At 39.9% G+C, this 25,855-nt stretch overlaps 1 protein-coding gene across 5 annotated transcripts in view; it reads right to left on the bottom strand.

Annotated features, from left to right (window-relative positions):
• Window positions 1-25,855, bottom strand: part of MYPN (myopalladin) — a 71,186-nt gene that overhangs the window by 35,971 nt on the left and 9,360 nt on the right. For 2 of the 5 annotated variants that reach the window (XM_053388407.1, XM_053388408.1), the window contains exons 1-2: window positions 20,231-20,467; window positions 8,574-9,449 (exon numbers count right to left, since the gene is read on the bottom strand). In XM_053388407.1, the coding sequence (XP_053244382.1) occupies window positions 8,574-9,448 (875 nt within the window). In that variant the 5' untranslated portion in view covers window position 9,449; window positions 20,231-20,467. Of the gene's footprint in view, window positions 1-8,573; window positions 9,450-20,230; window positions 20,512-25,855 lie in introns of those variants that run through there. The other 3 variants (XM_053388409.1, XM_053388410.1, XM_053388411.1) reach the window with 2 other exon arrangements.

Here is a 25,855-nt window from a genome sequence, read left to right as displayed (position 1 = left end):
ACTAGAATCCCTCTAGAGGGGGTTCAGGACATTACAAAAATGGCTGTAAGTGGAAAAATACTGGCTGAACTGGAAAGGACTTTCCGTCTTTTGGGAAACCTACAGGAGCAGACAACTGCTTTGACTATGAATGTAATAACAATGAAGGGAACAGTAAACAAAATTGCTGAACCTGGAAAGGATATGATTCAAGCTCCTGCAGATGAACAGGGAAGTGTTGTAGCTGATCCAAAAATCCTTATAGCCAAACAGGAGAAAGAGTCTGAGTCATTTGAGATGCCATTTAAAGAACATGAGAAAGAAGGAGGCGCTGGGATGTTGCAGATGGCTAAAGAGAGCCAGAGGCCTGTTAAGCTGGAAATAATTGAAAATAAGAACATGACGATGAAAGTTTGGTTGGAAGTGAAGAATGGAAATTGGAGAGATCTCCTCTTATGGGGATCTGAAGACATATGGAATATAAATATGGCCAATACAGAATTTGGAGCCTTTGGGACATTTGGACTTATGAGCAGTAAGAAACAAGATTTTGGCTCCATTGTTAAATATGGAGGCCCGGCTGGAAGAAATACGGACTTTACTGGAACAGAGCCTCTTCAAGATTCGGAATTTAAAATAAAGGACTATCAAGAAAACCGGCAGAGAGAAATTGAGAGAGGGTTAAGTGCCTCGGATATGAGATCGCCAGGCTGATTCTGGATGGACTGATGGACTTTGGTTGGGGATCGAAACCGGGAAAGGGGGTGGTAGGGCTTCGGGAATTCAAAGGGTGTAAAAATATGATTTTGTTTTAATTAAGTTGGTTTTTGCCACTAACATAAAAATGGGGAATTTGGGGAGAGATTTGGGGCCGACCTTAGCAAAAGATTATCAAAAATAAGTGTTGGTGTATAAAGACTGAGATTTTTAAGTTTAAATAGGTTAATTAAATTGATGGAGGAATTTAGGAAAAGTATGTTAAGAATAAGTTTTGAAATATAAAGATAGAGGTTTAGAAGTTAAAATTTGTTTAAGTTAATTGAATTAGAGGAAATAAGGTAAAGTGGGGGGGATAAAAATTGCTGAGCTAAAAATTGGAATTGGAATACAAGAAGGGCAGGTGTGGGGAAGTCAAGGAAATTGGGTATGGAATGTAATTAAGGTAAATTTTTTTAACTGCTGTTTTTTCTTCTTTTCTTTTTTTTCTTTCTTCTTTTCTTTTCTGTTTTCTTTTGTACTCTTTTTTGAAAATTTTAATAAACATTTAAAGAAAGAAAAAAAAGGAGTAAGTGTAGGGCAATGCAGCTTATGCCTAATAAAGCAAACATGGAGATGTGTGAGAGATCACAATTGCTTCAAGCGATGGCTTCCTTCCTCATGCATTGATAATCTACGCAGATTGGGTCCTCCCTAAAGAGGGCATGTATTGCGATCAGACCTGGAAACCGACACCCTGTGTTGTGGGGGGTATGATTGGTCAGAAACAACACCCAGTTGGTAGGTCCCTTGTAACTGAGTGCAATCTGGCCAATGGGACACAGTCCAAACAGTTCGAGGGACCTATTTACACCCATGCACGTGACCCAGAGCTTCCTCTTTCGGCACGTGCAATCGGAACACCCGCCCACCTCTCCCTACTTTTAGGGCTTTGCACTCGACCTTGCTATGCCTTCGTGTGTCATCTGTTGTTGGGACAGGGGCATGGCAGGAATTTTCCCCACTTGGCTGATTGGCTGTTGCCATTTGGGTTTCGCCTGCTGCGTAGCAAATCGTCACAATTTGTAAGGTTGCGGATAGGCTCTGGTTCAGGTGATAGGGATGGGAGAACGCTCTCACCATCCCTATGTGAAGGGAATTCCGTTAAAGGAATCCAGGGACTCGATGGTTTGGTCAACCCCTGAGAAGGGGTTCTGCCCATGCCTGAGTCCAGGGGGACATTTGGGTGGCGGAGATAGCCTGTTCCCGGCTTTCCGCTTATCCAGGTGTTCACCCTTGGCTGACCTATGCTGGAACCCTCGGTCAGCGCTACCTGCATGGCAGGGAGCTAGTTGAACCAGAGCCTATGCAACCATTCACTTTCTGTAATCAATAAAGTTGTGGCCTAAATTCTGCCAAAAACCAAAATCAAAATTTGAGTCAACTTTAGGGGGGAGATTTCTGGGTCTGAAAACGCAATTTAAAAAAGTGTACACTCACACCATCCAGTGTGAAAATAATACATGTTTATTAAAGGGATTTGGAATGCATGGCATGCAGCAGCTGAGGGCTACAAACAGACTCCCATTTATTCTGTAACTAGTGTACTCCCACAGCTGGTTTGGGAAGCATTAGCCACAATCCATATGTATCCTGTATCTAGACTGTAATTTCTAATGAAATACTGTGTTTTGGTATGTTTCCCTCCCAATCAGCTGTAATCCAAACTGTGCAAAAGAACAAAACCACTGCATTTTAAGCCAGTAATGTGTACACAGTCAACAGCTCATGTCATTTTTACACATGATGTACATATTTTAAGATCAGATGGGAGACAACATTACCCATTTATGAGAGAAGACACTAATTTGCTTTCCCCATCCCATGTGCAGAATAGCTTAGTTCTAGACAGACAAACTTTAAGGAACAAATCTGTAAACCTATGACAGAAACATAGGGCAGGAAGGAACTTATGATCTAGTATTTCTATATTCCTACCCAGCAGGATCCGTATATCCAAATGTTTTAATATATTTAATATCAATTCCTGTAGGTTGGCATAGTAGCAATGCTACAATCAGGTTGAGTTGCAATGACCAGGGTTGCACTCATTCATAATTTCAGTAGCTTGTTGTATTATGGTAATACCATTCACAATAAATTAAAAGTTCTTGTTATGGACAGAATTCTATACATTTGTTTTGGGTTTATCCTTGTGTGTTATTTCTCATAAGCCATGAAATCTTGATGGATGCACATGAATGATGAATCAGAGATGATGTATTCATCATTTTGATAGCTTGTATTACTCTATATACATCCACCTTTGAAATAATGCAGTCAACATTGCCATCGGTCATATTGGTGCAATGCTGCTGGACAGGAAAATCTCCCTCAGTAATAATCAAAACAATGTGACTAGATACTCATGGTTATAAAGTGACATTTAAAAAGTAAAGAAAGGGGGGGGGGACATAATTCTAAGTGCTACAGACAGGCTGCTTCCATATTACCTGAAACAAGGAAACACAGTACAAAAGGACAGTGATTTTGATTAACTTTGCACACCTAACTTATAGGTAGAGGTGCATATTTAGAAATCATTGCTATAACTTAAGTATTAATGCAATGCAACTCACCATAGTGAGGAAGACTGTGACCAAGCGACTGGTGTGCCTGATCAGTCTCCTGTTCAGGGGCTCACCACTGGTGAGTATAGTCATGGTCCTTGCTCTCTCTTCTTATGCTTATCATTAAGCTGTTCTTGGCCTGGACAGCTCTTTGAACAGAGCATTGCCCTCTGCAAAGTAGGACACATGACCAACTTATGAAAATGGTGTTCAACCACAATCTGCCAGGTTGAACTGCTGCCTAGCAAAAATTGCTGTGCCATTGTGACATGTGGTATTGCGTACCACCAGAGGATGTCATAAACATGTGAAGTTGCTTTCTACTTAGTCTGACCATTGGTCCATCTAGCCCTGGAAAGACATTTTCCAACAGGTAGTGGCTCCCTAGTATCTCAGGCAGAGGTCTTTCCCAGTCCTGCTGAGATTCTGTCCTGCCAGAGAGATTGTATCTGGGATGTTATATGTGCCAAGCATATATTCTGTTCTCTCCCCATTCCTGACTGATGTCTTTCCCCAGAACTCCACATCAACAAAAGCACTGTAAGTGTGCTGAATACTGAGCAGTCCCTCCTTACCTTCCAATTCATTTATGGGTCTGGATTAGACCCATAAATGAATTGGAAGGCAAGGAGGTACTTGGAGGTAATTGGAAGGTAAGGAGGGAAGGTAAGGTGGGTTTGACCTATAAAATCCTACATGGCTTGGGACTGGAGTACCTGAAGGTACCTCTTCCTATATGTAGCCACCCATGCCTTAAGATCAACAGCTTCCTTCATTCTGAAATATGGAGGTTGTCCTGAGGGAGAGGGCCTTTTTGGCAGTGCCCCCCTGGTTGTGGAAAACTCCATAAGGAGGCTCACCTGGCACCCACCTAAATGATATTTTGGTACCAAGAAAAGTTTTTTCTTAATTGTCCCAGCTGGGCCTTTTAATATGTTATAAGCAACATTTCAATATAATTTCATCATCATTGTTTAATATTTTCTCTAATGTTTGATCATGGTGGCTTAGCTTTTAACTTCTCAAGGTTAATTTAGTACATCTGAAGTGTAAAAGCAGCTATGTTTAGCAATGTTTTGTTTTTTCATACTGATTTCAGTTTTTGTGTATATTTGTGTCATTGTTCTGTTTTCAGGTTGTTGTTTTTTAATTTACTGTATGCTGCCTCTTCCATTAACCAGCAGCAGTTTCCCAATATTTCTGGCAGAGATCTTTTTCTGCTTGCATGCTAAGTTCTTTTAACTGGCAATAGCAAGGATTGCTATTGGTTTTGTGCATACAAAGAACTTTATCTCTGAGCTATGGTCCATCTGTTCCCCAATTTAGTGCTGACAAATTCTAGCAGAACTCAATAAAACAAAAATAAACTGAAGAAGGATGCTGTATCTTGGAAGAGATTGTGGCTGTGATCCTAAACATACTTATTAGGAAGTAAATCCCATTAGATGTCATTCGACTAAGTTTTACTCACAGTAGACCCATTTAAATTAATTAACATGACTAAGTTAGCGCCATTAATTTCAATGAGTTTGCTCTAAGTAAAAGAATACTACCCATTTAATTCTGTGTGGCTTATTTCTAAGTAAGCATTCTTAGGATCAGGCTGTGAATGTGGTTAGGAACCTTAAGTGCAGATGATCTGAATTCTCAAACAAAGCATGGTTAGAGTGTGCTTCTCTCAGGTATTCATGTGCATTTGCCAGAGAGTGCTCTCATAGAAAATGCATGACACATAGCCTGTTTATAGGGCTTCAAATCCTTTTGACACGGGTCAGGCTAGCTGTGTATGCCAAGCCAAAGTAAAATTAACCTAACAGAGGTGAGCTAAGTAGTTTGGAAAAAATGCAGGCACCTCTGAGTAGAGATGGCAAATATGGGTCACTTACAACCAATGGAGGAAATGTCTAAGATCGTAAGACTGGCCTTACTAGGTTACACTCATGGTCCATCTAGCACTGTATTCTGCCTCGGTGGGCCAGCTCTGACGTAGTATATGGCATTCATGGGAAGCTTCCTGGAATGTTTCCTGTGGAAAATGCTTCGGGGAATATCATTCATCTCACTTGCTGAGAGCCAGTTACTGTGATCTGAGACTAGATCCCAAGCTAAAGAGTTCCAGTCCATAGGACTGGCAGATCCTAGGGATTATCGGTCTCGGTGAAACATTTCCACATTTAATATTGTAGTGAATGTCCGAAAGTTAGCAAATGTTGGTAAATGATATGCATGTATGAATGCTGACAATGACAAATGAATTTTGTGAATGCTACCCTGAATATACATCAACATTTCAGACATACAGAAGCGAATGCTGACATGTAGTTCATTGCAACTTTGATTGGTGTCTCTCTCTTTAAAAGGTGAATTTTGGACAGTCCCTTCAACATATACAGCAGTGGGGAATCAAAGAGCCAACCTTGTGGCTGCTATAGGGTAAGAGAGGAAAATAGAGTAGTAATAGAATATTCACCTGCTGTTCACTCCTAATGCTGTTAAGAATTTAGGGACTGAACCTACAGGAATACCATCTGATTACATTGAATAATGGCCACTGATAATTAAATCTGTCATTATTTTGTGTGCATTTTCTGAAACCTATATCACAATATCCATACCATATAGTGACATCAGGTTCCCAAATCCACTGATTCCAAAACACATTCTAGTAAGTCCAATTCAATTTGGCGTGCATCCACTTACTACAAGGTACAAGAGATTGAATTGTCTCTTACCAACCCTTACATTTATGAAAGGATTTAGAACCATAGAATTGTAGAGTTGGAAGGGACAAGGAGGGTCATCTAATCCAATCCCCTGTAATGCAGGAATATCAATGGAAGCATCCATGACAGATAGCCATCTCACCACTGCTTAAAAACCTCCTACGAAGCAGACCAATATAAAACTTTATGCAAATCAAATTCTTGAAAGTGAGTTCACATATGCATGCCCATCACTTGATGACTGCTACATCAGGGAGTGACTTGCATATGTGAAATGGCCATCACAGATCCAGCACCTTAGAGCAAGCATTAGTATCCTTAGACAATCATGAAGTTAAACACTATGGGTGCAATTCAACACCCAGCCACTATGTAATAGGGCCACAGTCACATCTACAACCCTCTTGAGCATGCTGACAAAGACGGAAGATGTTGGGCAGGCAGATCACTGTCCCAGCCTGGAGCAGAGCCCTCCCTGCCTCTAGAATGCCCCATTTCAAGGCTTTTTGTTGCTGCTGGTTGGGACTCTGCCAGGGAAATAGGGACACTAGCAGAGCTGAGTGGAAGGGCACCTCTGCACAATCAACCCCCCCTCCCCATGCAAAGGGGAATTGGATTGGGCCCTAACCTTTTCAATGGGAAAAATTCCCCCATTCATCTATGCATCACTGAGCAATGTGCTAGAAAGGGATGCCCATGCATATGTGAATCAGCCCTGAGACAGTTTGAATGCCTGCTCCTGAAAATCTCTCAGTGCTCCTCATCATATTATTATATTTAAATAGCACTTCAGGAAGAGGAGCAGCAAGAATCACTCCTTGAAGAGCTGCTCTGGAGGATGGGGGGATCCTCTGGAACAGTGTGGGATATGGCAAAGGTGGGGGTTGCTGGGAGAAAAGGGGAATCAGCAAACAAAAAACGTCTTCTTCCTGTGGATGCTGCTATTGAATCAGAATCCCTCCTGCAAATGGAAGGAGCCCACAGTAGGGTGGCCATGTGTCCAACTTTACAGAGGACAGTCCTTTATTTGAAGGGCTATAGAAGGACAGTCCCCTGTCTGCAGGTGACTTCTCTCTAAAGGACTGACCAATCAAAGCCTGGTTTAAAGATAAAGAACCACCAGAAGGAATGGAGAAGCCTTGAACTTGAACTAGCACCTGGACCACACAGTTTCCCTGATCACAGTCTTCCCCACTATGGTGACATGCATTTTATTTCTATTTAAGTTATAGCAATGATTTCTAGTTTTGCAGCAATAAACAACTCTGGCTATTATTTTTTTGTTGATGCATTTCTTCTTTTTAGATAGTTTGTGAACGGCCCACCTTAGTGCACAGTATGACATGTCTGGATCCAAATATACAGCTTTTTTCCCATGAACAGAAGCATTTTGCCATCTTTGCCTTGTGCAAACATATTTTATATGTTTGGAATGGGAAAGAGTCTTATGGCTCAGATGACACAGCCTTTCAAGTCTCTTTCCTTAAACTAATCTTTCCAAGCAATTATTGGTGGTGCACATTCAACTGCTGTTCCAACGATTGATTTTCAAGAAAAAATATATAAACATAAACATAACCAAAAGGATTAATTTCCTTCCTTCCTTCCCACTCCCACACCCCAAAACAGAAAACTACTGCATCAATTTCCCACCCATAAGTCTATGTGCATAGTTGGTGATTGCCAGTCATCAGGGTGTTCATTTGAATATTTTATAAAGGGGTACCATATTTCAACAAATTTGTCTGTATCAGATATGTCATTCAGGGTGTGTACTCTCTTAGTTTCTCAGATACAGCAATTGTCCATACATTGTTTCCATTATGCGATGTGTGATCAAGTCCTTTGTTGTTTTTTGCTACAGTATAAGTAATTGTGTTGCTACCAGGCGAAGGGTGAAAATACATACACCACACTTCATTTACTATTGAATAAATGCCTTGACACTTACGCAGAACAGGCTTCAATGGGTCTGCATCACTGGGCAGTTTCTAAGTGCCAGCCTCACTTAGAAGAGCCTGTCCTCACTTAGAGGAGCCTGTCCTTGCTCCTCCCCTTCCTCCTTGCCATGAGGAGGAGGCAGCGCTGCTGCCACCCCAGCCCTGAAGCGCCAGCCCAGGCATGGCTTGCCTCCCTGCAGCTCCTGCCTCAATGAAGGAGCATCTCATGAGGGTGCCTTGTTGCGCCTCCTGAGAAATTTGCACCCAGGGCCTCCCTGCCCCCCCCCACTACATCACTGCATGCATGGTCATGCAGACTGGGCCCAGAGGAGAGTACAAGTGCATGGGCAGCTAGGGAGGAAGGCCCACTGAAGGCATTTTCATCAAAAGCTGCCTAAAACCTGTGACTGGCATCAATCTTATGCCAGTCACAAGTGACCTTTCCAAGGTCAGAGACAGAATAATTACTGGAGCATTGTAAAAGAGAAATGTATGGTTTTTAGAATACAATCTGAGGAAACATTGAGAAAACATTTAACTACTATACAGTAATCCACCCTCTGTGTACGCAAGCTATTACAGAAATAAGACAGGGACATGTTTACCTGATTTCAGGTGTTGGAATTCCTACCACAATGCAGTCCAACTGCACTTTGGTTCCTTCAGGGACCTCCCTGCTCTTCAGCTTTTGAGTAAAATGTGGTGGTTGGCCTATTGTCTCCTCAGAATAAAACGATGCAGCTGGTGACTCTGTTGTTAACCCTGAACTTTCTAGCTGATTAACAGCTTCCAAGTCTGCCTGTGGAGGGTTATCTGGGTTTTCAAGTGAGTGCTCAGCTACAGCTAAATCTTGCGGTACTGGGTCACAAGGCCTTTCTCTGTTTTCAGAGAGATTTGAGAAAGCAGAACCACTGTCCTGAGCAGCCTTATTTTTAGATTCAAGTTTGCTCCTGTAGTTTTTGCATGTTCGGGGCCTGATTCTTTTTGAATTGTGTGCTTTGAAAAGAGAAGAAAGCTCCTCAATGAAATCTGCAGCCTTGTTGAGGAATTCCTTTTTCGACTCTGTCTCAGAACCAAATTGCTGTTTCCTTAGGCTGCTGTCTGAAGTTGGTGAAGCTGCCTTAGATGGGAACTGCTGTTTGTTTGAAACTGTATTTCCAGAGTTTTTCAACTCAGAGGGAAAGAATACATGTATCTGTTCGTCCTGCTTGTTCTCAAGTGGATCTTGATTGATGGCTTGCCTTGCCAAGTTCACACTTTCATCCAGCTCTTCTTGGCTCAAAAAGGCTGAAAGATCAGGAAGGTCCTCTTGGCTAGCCACCTCGTCTGAAGGCCCCAAACTACTGCCACGGTGGAAAGAATGTGGAGATGGTTCTGATCTGCTTCTTTCACTATTCCCTTGGCGGTTGTTTTCAGCTAAATAGCTCTCTCTCAGTAGTTGAGTTATTGAAGTAGAAGATTCTGAAGTATTGTCTTGCATGCTGTTAACAAAGAGTACAAATAGGACCATAACCTTATAAATAACAAATCTATTCCTGGTATTGAATTAAAAAGGAAAATGGGGATGTGTCTACTCTATTACCCAGGGACATAGCAAGTCTTGAACCCCATCTGATGTCCAATTTCTGTATCCTTGTGAGCCTCTCTATTCTCCAAATGGTATGGCAGAGGCTGAAGGTGCATTTTGCAGCAAAAACTGCCCCCCCCCAAATTCCATTTAAAAAAATTGGTGCCATGAACTTATTAAACTGCCTTATATTCATGAATCCTTCAAGCCTACTGTAATAGGTGTCTCTGCTTTTAGACAGAGGTCTTTCTAAGCCCTGCAACCTGAGATCCTTTAAACTGGAGATACCAGGGATTGAGTGCTATTAACCCACCCTAATCAAGAAATTCCTTCCACTGAGCTGAGGTCCACCTTAGCAGGAAGTGAATGAAGAGTGCATGCACTCAGAGAATACATACAAATGTATGCATTTTACATGTTGCATGCATATAGATACCCAATCAAAATGCAATGCAAATTACAGTGTGAATTATTTCTCTTTCTTACAACATTAAAACTTTTTATCTGCCTTACAAGTCAAACTGTGGACAAACTTCTTAATGTACCTTGATTAAAAAATTGGTGAGGCTGCCTGGAACCAGTTAAAAGTAACCCAAGGTCTGCTACTTGGTCATCCCCAATCTATATGAAAACCTTTCCACTTGGAATGCTGTTTACATGAGATTGTTCTCTCAATGGCACTCTAGACCATGGTTTCCTGAAATCCTTATGTTTCCCTGAAAAGCATGTTGTTTCTTACCATTGCTTTTGGATTTTGAACTGTGGCTTGAGGTGGATAGTAGTACATATATTATGCATATATATTCATGTGATACCTATAAAACCAAAACTGATGTTTAAAGGTGTCAGAAATTAGTTACATACGTTTATTATTGGGGGGGGGGTTATCTATCTATATAAGACCAAAAGGGCCAAATGTGACTTTGCAATCAACATTCAGGGTTTTAAAAAGGCAAATAGCTTCAGTTGATGGGCATGGAGAAGAATTAACAGAATCAGAGCAGGTATTGTGAGAAAATTTAACCACTTCCTCCCTTGCTGCAGTCCTGAGGAAAATCCATTTTCTCAACTAGTGTTTGTATTGGGAGGAAATTCCTCCACTGGTGCCAAACAGGGATTTTCTGCAAAACAAATAATGTCACTGGAAGAACTAATTTTCTCAGGGCCACAGCTGGGGAGGAAACTGTTGAGTTCCTTTTCCATACCTTCCCTGAACCTATTAATTGGTAGCCACACTTCCTTAGTTTATTCTGATTGCATTTTTTAAAAACCTGCATGTTAAATGCAAAGATACATTTAACATCATGTATACAGTAGTTTGGCCCTTTGAATTTTTGAATAAAGGTCAGAGAGGGGTTTGTGAAAGCAATCCATCTAATTCAGACGCAATGCCTCTCAACTGGCTGAAGGGTGTCAGAATGGCCAGTCTTGTCCCTGTGAAGCAGCAGCTGGTCTGCAGAAGACCCGGAGCTGCGTGAGAAATTTTGACCAGCTTTACTGTGCAGCTGATTTAAAGAGGAACTCTTGAGCCAACTGAGCAGTTCAGTCAAAAGCAGCCAGCTGGGGTCTTAGGAATAGAAGAATCACTGCTATGTTAAGTATACCATTAAAAGGGGGAGGGGCTTAATGCAGCAAAAACACATGTGCTGCGTGCTGCATGTGGAACTTACCAAAGTTCTACATTTGACACATGGATCATCAGAAATAAATTCCATAGGTTAGCCTGTTTGGGGTGGGTGGTGCTATCTGTGCTAAAGACAACAGATAGGGGGCTGGAGAAAGATGATAGTTTTTCATAATTGAAAGTGATGTGCTAAGAGTAATCTTTAGTGCTCATGTCCTCTCTTTTTTGCCTCTTTTTTCCAGTAAACTGAAGGGTTTTTATGATTCTTGTCTATACCCAGAGACAATCATGAGGTCAGCATACCTGCCAGAGGCAATGATGCCTCTCCGTGGTGTCTCCCTTCAACATACTGAAAAGGACTACTGCCTATCTCCAGGCAGCATTTGCAAGTCTGCCAGAACAACTCTACCATTTCCTAATCCAGGGTCACACACCTAACAACCACATTCAGCAGCATCAGAGTCTGACTCCTGTCCAGAAAGCAACCCACTAGCGATGCTCACATTTTAGCAAAGTTCTGTAATCTAAGTGTGTAATATCTCTGCCTTGGGGTGTTGCGGTGGCTGACAATTTGGATGAAAGGAAGAAACATTTTGGAACTGGGATACTAGAAAGCTGTGACTGCTAGTGACTAAACTGACCTACACAACAACTAAGTATTAAGTATTACCTAAGAAGCAAAGAACAAAAATCATGATGCAGCCAAAGCATTTTAACTTCCAATCAATTTCAGTGGGCAAATGGTAACCATGTGGTTAAGTCCCCCAGTAAAATCAATAGGACTTAAAGTGTGGTCACCCTTTAGATGAATTGCACTTGAAATAAATTTATCTAGTCTTCTTCTGGGGTACATAAAAACATAAGAGCCTGCTAAATCAGGCCAATGGCCCACCTAGTCCAACATCCTAGCCTCACAGGGGCCAGCCAGATTCCTAAGGGACACCTGCAAACAGGACATGAGCAAAACTGCATTTTTGGCCACCTGTGATTCTCAGCAAAACAACAACACCCCCCCCCCCACCATAGGCTCTTTCATGAATAACTATTAAGACTCTTGACCAATTAAATAATGTTGAGTTGATTAAGCATCTTCATTTCAACCTATGAATTGGCTAATTCAATGTACATGAATCTGCATATTATAAAAACCCCAATATAGGAGCCTTTTTGAGAAAAGGTAAGAAGCAAAATCTATAATGCGACAAACAAAAGCTGCTACGGATACTTCGAAGCAAGGGCCATCCTGAACATACTTTTTAAAATTCCTGTTACAGTAACATACTATAACCAAAATAATCCTTAAAAATAAACAAATGTACATTGTGGCTCCACCAAGTAAAATTTGCTCTCACTTATTAAAATTGGCCCCTACTGATCAATCAACTAAAACTTCAGTTGATTAACTTACAAATGTCACTGCTCAAAGCTTGCAGTTCTAGTGAATATATTACATGGATTAGTAAAATGTAAGTATGACTAGACAGATAAATGTAATCAGTATCTCTAATCCCTTCAAGAACATCCATCGCTACAGTAACCCTGCCTGGCCTTGCTCAATAATTAGTGTAAAAGAGGGCTATGCAGACAAACAAGAGTAGATCCAGATGGGAAAAGGAAGGATGATGCTTTAACAACAGCAAAAGAAGCTACTATTTTCACTGCTAAGCAGATTCAGAGAGAGACTTTCATGCAACATATTTGCTCCATACATACAGCAATCTAAGGGGGGAAACATCTCATGCGCATGTAATTTCTGAGTTAGCCCTAAGCCTAAATCTTAACATTTTATTGTGGATCATCTAGGTCATAACATTCTATCAAAACTTTGCTTGCTATTCTGGCAAAGATAAATTCTTTTGCCCTGTATTTAGTAAGGGAGAATCTAGCTAGCAGTCAAACTATAGCACTCTGAAACATATTTTGCCCACCTCACTTTTTGTTAATTTTGCCTGCAACATATGCAATAATCAAACGAGAAAAGGTATCAGTTTTGCCAATAGTCTGCTTTGAAAAGATCAGTGGTGCAATCTTAATCATATATCTTCAGAAGTAAGTCCCACTGTGTACATATATGCTATACACTCACCTGGGAGTAAGTCCCATTAAACTGAGCAAAACTTACTTTTGAGTAGATGTGCATCAGCTTGTGTGGCAAGTGTTACAGGCAGTTCATGTTTTTAAATGACCCTGTCCTATGCTTCACAAACCCTGGACAAAATCAAGTCATGCCCACTGTACACCCTGTAGAAAACAACCTGACTTCAGAGGACAGCAAACTCAAAACTAGTGATACCCATATACTGTATGGGGATTGGGATGTACCAAGTCCTCTTGACTGAAATCACTTAAATGCAAAAAGACAAATTACCAGAATGTCTGGATGGATCCTATGATAAGTTAACTTAAGGAAACTAGGAATAAAAGTTTCCTGTCTCCTCTGCCCCACTTCCCCCATCCCAGAAATGCTGGTGGCTGAAGCAGGAAGAAGAGGATAGGAAACTCTTCTTCCTAGCTAGCAGTGGGCAAAACAGAACCAGCACAGGGTGTGATCTAGGGAGAAGCTCAAGGACCACATAAACAGGCTGGGGGCCACATTTGGCCCTCCAAGGTCCCCCAACCCTGTTCTAAAGTTCTGAGTTGCAGGCAGCAGCCAAGTTAGAACTTTCATATTTAGAGTTATCATATATCTACATCTATATCTTTATTCTGGTAGGGCTTCTGTGCTTTTGAAAGAGAAGCATAGCCAGCAAATGAAGCAGTTCCCTTTTCTGAATTTTCATATTTGAGAAAAGCTCCACCATTTGATTTCTGCTTTTTACAAAGGCGCAGCTGCTCTGCCAAACATGAAATTGGCAGAATTACTTTAATCATCATCATCATCATCATCATCATCATCATCAGATGCAGAATTTGAAGATGCTACCTCTCCATCACCTGTATAACCAGAAGGCAAGGAAGAAATTAACTAGCTTGCCACCCAGGCATCATCACACAGTAATTGATCTTTACCCTCAAACCCAAATGACAAAACCACAACAATGCTGTGGTTTAAATGAACAGAAAGCAAATCCTCTTTCAACAAGCCTCCTAACTAGAGATTTTTATCCTAGTCAGTATATGTATTAATTTTAGCTTGTTTAAGGTAAAGGTAAAGGTACCCCTGCCCGTACGGGCCAGTCTTGACAGACTCTAGGGTTGTGCGCTCATCTCACTCTAGAGGCCGGGAGCCAGCGCTGTCCGCAGACACTTCCGGGTCACGTGGCTAGCGTGACGAAGCTGCTCTGGCGAGCCAGCACCAGCGCAGCACACGGAAACGCCGTTTACCTTCCCGCTATAAAGCGGTACCTATTTATCTACTTGCACTTAAGGGTGCTTTCAAACTGCTAGGTGGGCAGGAGCTGGGACCAAACGACGGGAGCTCACCCCACTGCGGGGATTCGAACCGCCGACCATAGGATCGGCAAGTCCTAGGCGCTGAGGCTTGTTTATATGTATACAATTTTAACTGTTTTTATACATGCTGTTGTTTTCTGTAAGTTTATTGTATTATTATTATTTTATTTTATTTAGCTCTTGTGTGCCTAACATGTGCACAACACAAAGCCAAAAACACTCCCAGCTATGTATCCTAGCCTGCTAGGTACATGACCTCCCACCCACCTGCTTTTGCAGTTTCAGATAGACAGTGACAGCTGGAAGTTTATGAAGTCACTGGTGGGCTCTGATCATCTTGGAGTATGTGTGTGTTACAGTTCTGCAGGCCTGCTTTTGGCTAAACATGAGGAAAAACTTGCCAGTATGATGAAGCCGTGGAACAACCCAACCAATGCCACTGTAGAAGAATTTGTTTCGATAAGCTTCAGTACAAATACTGTGGCTCAGCTGAGCTGTGGAATGGGTGATACAATATTCAAGCATAAGAGTGATCTGTACTGAATAGAGGGTGTCACATCCTACTTGTGATGTTTGTGCATTCCAAAAATAGTCTCTCCCTGCAGAGACCAAAACACTGCTGGCATATATTTATAATTTGTGATCAGTTACAATCCCTGGGTTCTTTTACTGAAAAGTACTACATTCATCCTTTTAAAATATATGCATACATTTGCTTTTTCAATCTTCACCTGATATAATGCTTATACTTGCAAGTTGTTTTTGTTTTAATCCTTCCTTCCACAGCATTTACTGTCCCCCCCCCCGTTTTTCTGAAAATAGCACCCAGTTCAGAGTCTATGCTAATCTCATCCCATACTAGTAAACAAATAATTGAAAGCTACCTCTTCCAAAGCAGCTCTTCAACCAGCTGTGTTCCTACAGGCAGTCAGGACAATGCTTAGCTCTCCCATTTCAATCCATGGGATTTATATACTCTTAAATTTCACTGAATTGCATGCTGTATGTTCAAAATAGTTACCAAAAATATGGCACAGTGCGGCACAGGGGAACTGTATGTGAGCATTGTTTCTGTGATAGAGCAAACTGTGCTATTCATGATGGCTGTGTTGTTTACCCAAATCTGCAGTGCAGAGATGGAGAAAGAATTGTCATGAGTTGACCACAAGGTGCCCAGTGAGCGCATCTGATAACTCCTGAAGAAACTTCTACTTAAATCCTCCCTTAGCATATCTAGGACAATATCATATGGCAAGAAATGTCAACTGCATTCTAAGAGGTATCAACTAAAAAAAATGCATGTTAAAGAACACAGCATTGATCTTGTTATGGTATGTTTTTAATTCTCATTGACTTCCAGCTTCACTCTAACAGTGCAATCCCTATACATGACTAAGAAGAATGTCCCATTGTATGCAGCAGGACTTACTTCCAGGGATGTGGGTAAAGAACAGCAGTCTAAGGTAATTTCTCTGTAGTTTCCTAGGTTCTTTCCCCCTTCTTAATGGGGAAAGTACTATATTTATTTGTCATCAATTCTTTGTGATCTCTTTTGCCCTCCATAACTTCTCAAAGGTAACTGCTGGTAGTTCCAGCTCTAATCTTAGTTTCTTTAGTATAGTAGGACTGGGTTTACAAGAGGCCCTGCCAAATAAATTTGTTTTATATACCTTTTAATCCTGTTTTTTTCACTGTTCTGATCTATATACCTTCACAAGTATGATTTCTATTAAGTCAACTGGATTGCCATTTACTTTTTTAAGTGAGAGAAATAAAATAATTATATTAAACTTGCTGACAGAGCTATCCCTCTCTTAGGCTAACACACTTGTATCTGAAGAAGTGTGCATGCACACGAAAGCTCATACCAAGAACTAACTTAGTTGGTCTTTAAGGTGCTACTGGAAGGAAAAAAATTTTTTGTTTTGACTATGGCAGACCAACACGGCTACCTATCTGTAACTTAGGCTAACAGTTGGGTTTCCTCTCCCCTCCGGGCCTCCAGAATATTGAACGCAGCAATCATACATTAGAACCATCATTGTACACCTCACTCATCCTGCTTTAGTTAATAGGTTTTATAGGTTTTTTTAGGGCTACAAAAACCTGCAAAACCTGATCAATAGTAGAACAAAACACTATGTCAGCAAAAAAGAAAAGAAAAAAGAATAGGGCATAATTGCCTTGCTAGTCAAACTGCATTTTTTTAAGTACAGTGAGGAAAGACTACTGCATCAGGTGCACTCAAGAGATTAGTCAAATATGCCTGATCGTCACTCACTGGTTCATCACATTACAATTCCCAAATGAATGAACAACCCGGTCTGTGCCCCTGCTGAAAAGTATTGTGATTTAGATGAACTTCCATGAAATATCTGTCTGTAGTTTTTGACCTGTGATGGCTGTTTCACATATATAGCCCATAAGACAACATTTATATAGATATTGAATTATTAAAAAGGATGTATGATCTCTCCTTAACAGCACAGAGCAGTTATACAATGAAGGCAGAGGAATAGCCAGGGATTGGGCCCTGGGAGCTCAGCCGTAAAACTTGCACTAGTCGGTCATTTCAACTCAGCAGCATGGAAGGGCACTCTGCACATGTGCAGTGGCATTCTCTAGCAGGCATGAGCATACAAACAGTTGCTGCTCATGCTTAACATAGAAAGCTCACAGTGACTGGTTTTTTCAAATAGATTATGGAACCAGATACAGTTCTCATTTAAAATTTTATGAAATGTAGATGGCAGGTATAAAATTGGGTTGTTTGGTTAATCACTAGAATAGGTACCGGTAGTTATGCCCAGTAAACCTATATATCTTTTTAGGTTAATAGCAGTGTCCCCCCCCCCCAAAGAAACCTCCTTAGAGTGGGTAGAAGATTGATCTAATAAAGGTCACATCCACACACCACATTTAAAGCACTCTTATATGCAGTTTCCCCACAAAGAATCCTTGGGACCGTAGTTTGTTAAGGCTGCTGCTGGAATTGTAGCTCCAAGAGGGGTCTTCTAACAACTCTCAGCACCTCTAACAGCCATGACTGTTCAAGGGGAATAAGAATGCATTAAATGTATGGTGTAAATGTGACCTTGCAAGCATAAGCAAATGCATTATTACGCCACTTAACATATTCTCATGAATCTCATTATTCCAAAGCTAAGCCTTGTCCTAAAAAAAAGGTTGTGGGGTTAAACTCTAATGAACCAACTCATATTATATATTGCCTTCTGTAAAAAGAAATGGAAAGTCAGGATTCTACTGCCCCCAAATATAGGCCACCCTGAATTCCACTGCAGTTGAAGTGTGTGGTTCGGTCTTGTGCATACAGTGAATAACAGTTTTCGGTTGCTAAAAACCAAACAACCTCTATTTTTATACCTCCCCCCCCCCCATTCTCTTCTATTACAGCCATGAACCACACAGATCTGTGGGCAGCTTGGTGGACAAGAACTGATGGCAAAATTCAGCCCACCAGCTCTTTAGCAGAGAGGAGGCTCAGCTTGTATACCTGTGTAAATAAACCATATATCATAAAGACACCTCAGTCTCCACTGTGCCTCATTCCAAAAGCAAACACAAACCCTGGGTAAGAACCTGGAAGCCCTGAAATATCAGAGACTGGGGTGGCGTGCAACAGTATAATTTCTACAGTAATTAGGTGGTGGTGGTGTTTTTACATGGATCACTTCATGGATCACTCCCTTGTCATGGCGAAGGGGCTTGAATAGCTCCAAGAATCTATGAGCTATGCTGTGCAGGGCCACCCAAGATGGACAGTTCATAGCCAAGAGTTTAGACTAAATGTGATCCACCTGGAGAAGGAACTGGCAAACCACACCAGTAAGAAATCTCCATGGACATAAAAAAGGAGACGCTTTGAGAAGAAAGTGAGAGTTTCCAAGGCATGCTCTGGTTCATGGGGTCATGGAGAGTCGAATACAACTTAAGACGACTAAACAACTGCTATATTGAAGCTACTTTATTTGCAAAAAATTCCATTGGTTTCACTGGAGCCTACTTCCAAATAACTGGATTCTGGTTTGTAGCCCAATGATCAGAAATAAAATGAATTCATTGATACAATTGTGAACTACTAGTGAACAAGTGATTTCAAGATTGTAATGTTCTAAGCTGGATTGATCTGATACAAAATGGACTTCTGTATACTGATCTTTTTATGAACTCACACATTAATGCAATCCTGAATTGCTAATATTGTTTGATAGCTATTTTTAATGTCATTAACTGCATCTTAATGTATTAATTAAATTTTGGAGCCTCAAAGAGCATAGATATAAAATAGATATAAGATATATAAAATATTTTACTTAATACCTCAAAATGTTGATTATATATATATATATATATATATATATATAATTACAAGCCTGAAAATTCTGAATAAGTGTTTACATTAATAATCCTCTAACATGGTTAAGCTGAAGTGCTACTGTTTAATCTGATCAAATTTCATTGACTTTTATGGGACAACTACTTTAAAGTATAATATTTAAAATTAATTGTGTACCATATTTCAAGGCATATTAATTATACAAGTTTTATTCCTAAAAAGACTGAGCTACAATCCTGTAGCAATTTACTCTGGAGTAATCATACTTTGTTAGTAGAATCTCGGGTGGTATCTTGAGAAATGCATTTTCACGGCCTTAAGGATCACATTTTAAACATCTTCATTCTGAAAGGGTGGCAAACATACCCTCTGCCACCATAGATAACTTTAGCGTGGTGTTTACAGTTGAAGAGTTTAAAATTTATAGGCTGTATTGCTGCATGGGGCTTTGCTTTGCAAATCCAGGAACTTCTTTTTCAAACTTATTTAAAATAATAACATTTCTGCTTGTGTAAATTGATATGTAAGAATTGTTCCGAACAGATAACCGAAGAGTTTACTAAATTCTCTTTTATGTTGTTCATTCTTTTATTATATTTCACGATGCTCTTTCAATTACTGCTTAATGTTGCAACATATCAGGCCAAACATTTGCCACTGACCATCAAAAACATTTTTTTTCAGAGAGAGAGAGAGATGGGAGTTGGGGGTTGGGAGAGCAATGCCCTTCGAGCAAGACTGTTTCTGCAGCTGTTGTGTACATTAATCCACAGAGCAGATCTCCAAACCCTAAATATAGCTTGCAGTATCATTTTACATGACACATACTCTCTCCCCCCCAATTTTTTTTTAAAAGACTTTAAATATAGGGCAATATTAAACTAGACACTATGTATGTGTTTTCTTTAAGGAGGTAATGCTGATTATTGGTGTGGATTTAGTGCTAGTGATTACAAAGCAATTGCTTAAAGTACGGTTAAGAGGGGGATTCAAAAGGGACATTTCTCATCCATGCAATTTATACATTTTTTGCCTTCTGTCGACTCTACTTAGAATACCTAAACAGGCACAGAAGGAATTTGGACTCCCTCCCACCCTTCACACTCTGTAGATTCTGTAGATTATTTCATTTCCATTCAATCTTGTGTGCCTCTACGCCATTTAAGACAGAGAATTTTTAAAGTTTCTTGCTCACCTAATATGATTTATCAGCAACAATTATCATTCAGCTATAACATGGATTCTCTCCCTCCTGGACCCTCCGTGCACCTGCGCAATCTCATCGAAACACACACTCACTCTTGAAAGTTAAAGACATTACCTTTTCTGATTTATCCAGATGTTGAAATCCAACTCTGGCAACACAATCACGGTGATAAAGATTCCGAAGTAAGAGATTAAAATGACTGAAGCAATTCCTTCAAGTCCTTTGGAACCAAAACGTCTTGGAGTCCATCGGGTGGAGCGGGGGGGAAAGGCGTTAACCTTGGTTTTGGGGGGAGATGGCTGTAAGAAGCTGAACAACCTGTCACCACTGAAGCAATAGCATTTGTCCGTTTGCAGGTCCCAAGTTATTTTGAGACTCATAAACCATGTGCCTGTGAAACATTCCACCTCATTGGACAGGATAATATTGAGCAAAGGGATTCCATTGCTGTAACAGCACCTACGGGGTATGTGTGTGTATGCAAGGGAGGGGGTCATCATTTTATCTCCTCCCAGAATGTCTTTGATGGATGCTCACGCTCTTGGCATGACTCATTCAAAATGGATTTTGTATTGTTTTACGTAAACTGTTGTCAAAGAAGGCACATTCATTTTAAAATTAGAAAATAGTGGGATCTAAGCTCTTCCTTATTCTTATTACCCAGAATATCTGAGATGCCTAAGATTACATACCACTAATAAAGACTTAAGATTTTAACTAGTTAGATTCAAGGCTAAGAGTATATACATTAAAAAATCAGATTAAACATTGGGGGTATGATCCTGCTAAAGTTAAACCCTTTTAAGTCCCATTGGTTTCAGTGAGACATAATTAAGCAAGTGCTTAATTCTCCCATTGAAATCAAGGGCATTTAATTGTGCCTGGCTGATCCATTCAAATCAGCTTGCAGTGGGTTATCATCTTGCATCCTGAAAATGCAATCCTAAATACAGGCAGTGGCATATAAGCCTACAATACCATTTTGCCTGCAACGGTTGCATGAGGTCATGGTTTGTGAGGTGCCACTTATGTTTTAATTAATAACTCCATCCTAAACATCTGTTGCTAGTACATGAAGCCTGAAGACATGTTGTCTGACTGAAATAAACAGGAACTGTTTATGGGATTATGTCCCAGGGGCTTAACCTAAGATTTACGAAGCGAACACAGCACATTTTATCACTCTTAAGGCTGTGATCTTTTAAATATTTTGTTGCTGTTGTTGTTATTATATATAATAAATCAGGTTGTATTCATGCTAATTAAGTCACAGTTAAGCTGAAATAAATATGAAAAATATCAGGACTAACCAATAAACACATTTTTGTATGCAGTTTTCACTAATGTACACATTTTTGCAAGCAATCATTCCACAGACATTTTTGTATGTCGTTTTCACGAATATACTCATTTTTATGCTCGCTTCCCCCAATAGATGCATTAAAAAAACCAACAACCTGGGTTGGCGAACTGCATTGCAAATTTCAGGTGGCTGCAAATTTTAATGGATAGAAAAAGTATAGCTTGGTTTTGCTTCAACTGGGAAGAACTAGAGTTAGACATTGCAGGGGGCCACATGGTGGCTGTGAACTCTCATCTTTGAGAGCACAGGAAATGACATAATCATACTCAGAGTTTCCCTACCCGTTACATGGGGAGGTCAATGAAGTAAAACTGGGACGGGGAACTTTGAGTGTTATGGCACAGTGTCAATATGTGACTTTCAGTGTGTATTACTGGGGGAGATAGGTCAGACACACAAATGCCATACGTTCCTTGTAGCATCTAGTTTGTTTCAATTGGATTAAACCAATGGCTTCATAGGAAAGATGGTCTTTAAGGAGCAATCTGAATGGAGAGCGTATTATAGCATTCAGAACATTGATTGGAGAAGTTCCTGGCTGGTTAAATATATTTTAATTTCCTGGTATTAGATGCAACTGTAAAAATAAAAGTATAACATTCCGCAACTATTCTAGTCTCCAAGAATACATTAGATACTGGAATAGTGAATAAATTGGATGTTTATTTACATCATTGCAGACCCCTCCCTTCCACAAAGACATACAGACTCTTACATAGCTTTGCAGTACTGGAGAGACTCTTGAGGAGTTTCACAACTCTACACAAACTCTTCCGGAGGTTTTAAATCCTGCATGGAATCTCAATATGGATTATGCCACATTAGCACTCCACAAAGATAGCAATAAATACATTCCAACTTTTGAAACCAATAATGTATATCAGGGTGTCACCAAGCCATTTGTAAACATAATTTAAATACTTTCAACAGAAAACTCTTGAAGACAGAGTTATGGTTATGCAGTTGTAAAGTTACTGTCATGTAGAGATTGATCCCAGTCACATTTAAGTCAATGGCAATCCTTCACTATAATGATTACTGTGGCCCTAAAAAAATGGAATCAGTAAAAAGGCTGACTATTCAACATTTGAAAAGCACAGTAAGAGAAAATAGGGCTGAGATCCTAAGCACACTACTGACATGAATAGAACCTGCTTTAAAATAAAGGCTTTAGGACTCCATTGAAAAAAATCCAGGCTGAAATGTAACCAAATGAAATTAGGTTGGATACTCTAATATTTATATTATGCACGCTCTCTCTCTCACACACACAAACAAACAAACACACATTAATTAACAAAAACTATTGTTAACAGAAATAAACCAGATGCATGCTGTAAAATCTGCTAGCTGTTCTGCTAGCTGTATTGTGCTGTACGGTAACATCCTGCCCACACCTTCCAGGGGTTCAGCTCTTACCTGTGTCTGGTTTCCTAAGAATCTGTAACAGTCTTAGAAAATTCACATTTTTATATGCTTGCACAGTAAGGGTGTGTGTGGAGCAATCAAATAAACAGATAAAGTATCACTATGTTTGTATTTGATACTATTTAAATGTATATGAACAGACCCTCGCAAAATATAGTTAAGGGTCATTACGACAAAGGCAGCCACTCCTCTGCCCCTTCCTCTCTTTGCATGTTTGAATATTCCAAACTCTAAATGGCAAAGGGCTGCAAATTGCAAACATGCCCATTATTTGGTGGCCATCTCATTAGTAATAATTTTTTATATTATCTGTCATCAACGTTTAATATAAATGATTTGTATCTGCATCTGCAATAGAAATAACTGTTTTGATCCTAACTGAGAATATACTACAGACCAAATATGATGTGGCAACACCATTTGATGCATGTAGTATTGCATTCCTCCTCCCCACCAAACCAGCAATCTTGGCAGGATCAGGAGAATGTCAAGAGAGGAAGACAAGCGACAGCATATGTGAAGGTTATGTCCCCACCATTTTTTAGGATTAAGAATCCATATATCATTTCCTTGCCAGACATGTCCTAGTGAGGAGAGGTGTACATCTCCCTCAAAATGTCAAACATTAGAGGAAGACACAGTCTCCACACGTAAGTTCCTAGTGACTCAATCTAGAATCCCTTTTTCTGAAGTCCACACCACTAACTTCTTTGGCTATTGTTTTTAAGTGAGAGACAACATCTGTGTCTAAATGTCTGGAGGGAAGAATGTATCGCAGTGAACTCAAACTTGTTATGATATATGAAGTTGATCTTTAAATTCATTTTTCTTTAAATTCTTTAAATTCATTTTTAAGGCACTGTACAAAATTTCAGAAAGCATATTATTAACAACAACAATCCAATTAAAACCACATTCACCTCTTTAAAACTGAACAGCAGCAATTAGAATATCAACAGTAATTAATAAACCATATTGGCTATAAGTCCTGTAAGACCTGCTCCCTGCCCTGGGAAAGTGAGGCCCTAAATGACTCCAGTTACAGAAGCAAGTGCAAGTGTGCAGCCTGCAAAAGGTGTCCCAAAATATGATGGCAAGTGCACCTACTTAAACATAAGAAAGTGATACTCTATTAAAATAGACTGATGGTACACACCTAGCAGCATGAAAATAGCCAAACTGTTATTGTTGGCATTTGTCTGTCTCAAGAGACAATGAGTTGCTTTTTCAGTAACATACTAAACCCACTGCAACTTGGTACTCCCTTAAGAGTCATCATCATAAAAGAAATAAGACAAGATCACACTTGGGCTGTTCTCAAGTCGTCATACTTTCTGGGTTTTCAAGTTATTATTTATATGCTGTCTGCCTCATGCACTGGCACCATTCCTAGAATTGGATGCAGTATTTCCATTAATGATACATGAAATCACTTCTATTTTCTTCATCATCTAAACAAGAGTTGTAAGGATGAATTGGTTAATATACATATCCACAAATGTTTTATCCCTTCCACTGGGGTGTGGGTGTGTAAGAAAAACAAACAGGTCACATTCCTGACAGCTCCAGCAACTGCAACTTGATCTATAACACCACACAAATAAAACAAAATACCAAAATGCTATTGCCCTAATCCAGCAAGGTAAATGTGCATGCCAAAATTACTCACATCTCTTGGTTCTGCCCACATGTCACCCTTTCCTCAAATCCTTCCACTGGCTTCTCCCCCCATTTTGTATCCAGCACAAATGCCCTGTCCTTTAGGAAGGCAGAAATTGCTGTCTTACTCAGTCCAGATTCATAGTAGGACTTTAAACAAGGCATATTAAAAAAAACAACCATTGCCATAGGAGTTGGCGTAGTGCCCTGCCAGGGATTTTTTTTAAAATAAAAAATATTAATTCTAAAATACATTGCTCAGGAAACACATTATCAGAAACAATCACACTAATGGGGATTTTTTTAAGATTCAACCAGCTCCATGTACGCACACCTTCAGAAGTTCCAAAGTTCAGCATAAATTATCTCGCAAGAAAAGCAGGCAGCCTATCAATAGGTATTAAACAGGCACAGTTGGATAGTATGTTTTATGACAGGAATTGATATGTACTTTTGTATTACAAATGTGCTGAAGCAGCAAGCAGTCATTTGATTAGTGGCTGGATTTTAAACTTAAACCATTGTTTCTTTTCACTCTGATTGCTTGCCACACTCCCTCTACTGTTCCTGAGCATGTACTACACTTTGTGAAACCTCACATCATCGCTCAAAGGGAGAACTCCAAAAAAACAAGCATTAGTTTCAAATATTCAGTCTAAGGATGCTTTCGAATATGGATGATTTAACACCACCCAATCATTGCTGCTCCACTTTGAACTGGAAATGGAATAACAACTCTGCTTCCAAGCAGACAGTTCCATTTCCCCCAACACCAGATGTTTGTATGGGTTATTATCATTCTTTGCGAAGAAAGGCTAAATACTCCCTCCCCTTTTTACTGAATTCCTGGTCATGATTCTGCATCCCACCCCATTTAAGAAAATAGTCTGATAAAAAGGCAATACTATTTGGAAAGAGAAGAGTTAAAGTTATAGAGTTGGGAGAATAGGCTCCGTGAAATCCAGTCTTGTATATTTTCCTAATATCAAAAACTATTTAGTCTAAAGTTCTCTGAATTACTAATGTGGCAGAAAATTTGAAAAAAGAAGAAGTCAGGAGCTGCCAGATAAATCTGATATTATTGGTATATTTCTAGGATATTAGCAAACCAAGAAGCCAATTAAACAGTGCAATTCAAAACAGTGTCATACTTCAGCCTTTAACCTGAACTGATATTCTGACACTGAAAGAAAATACTAAGCTGGGGCAGAAGTTTCTATAAGACTTAACATAGATAGATAGATAGATAGATAGATAGATAGATTCTTTATTGTCATTACACACGTGCA

This window comes from Podarcis raffonei, chromosome 5, assembly GCF_027172205.1.
Source record: "Podarcis raffonei isolate rPodRaf1 chromosome 5, rPodRaf1.pri, whole genome shotgun sequence".
In the NCBI taxonomy this organism is placed as follows: domain Eukaryota; kingdom Metazoa; phylum Chordata; class Lepidosauria; order Squamata; family Lacertidae; genus Podarcis; species Podarcis raffonei.
The sequence above is the reverse complement of the archived record's forward strand: the minus strand, read 5'-3'. Positions and strand labels throughout refer to the sequence as shown.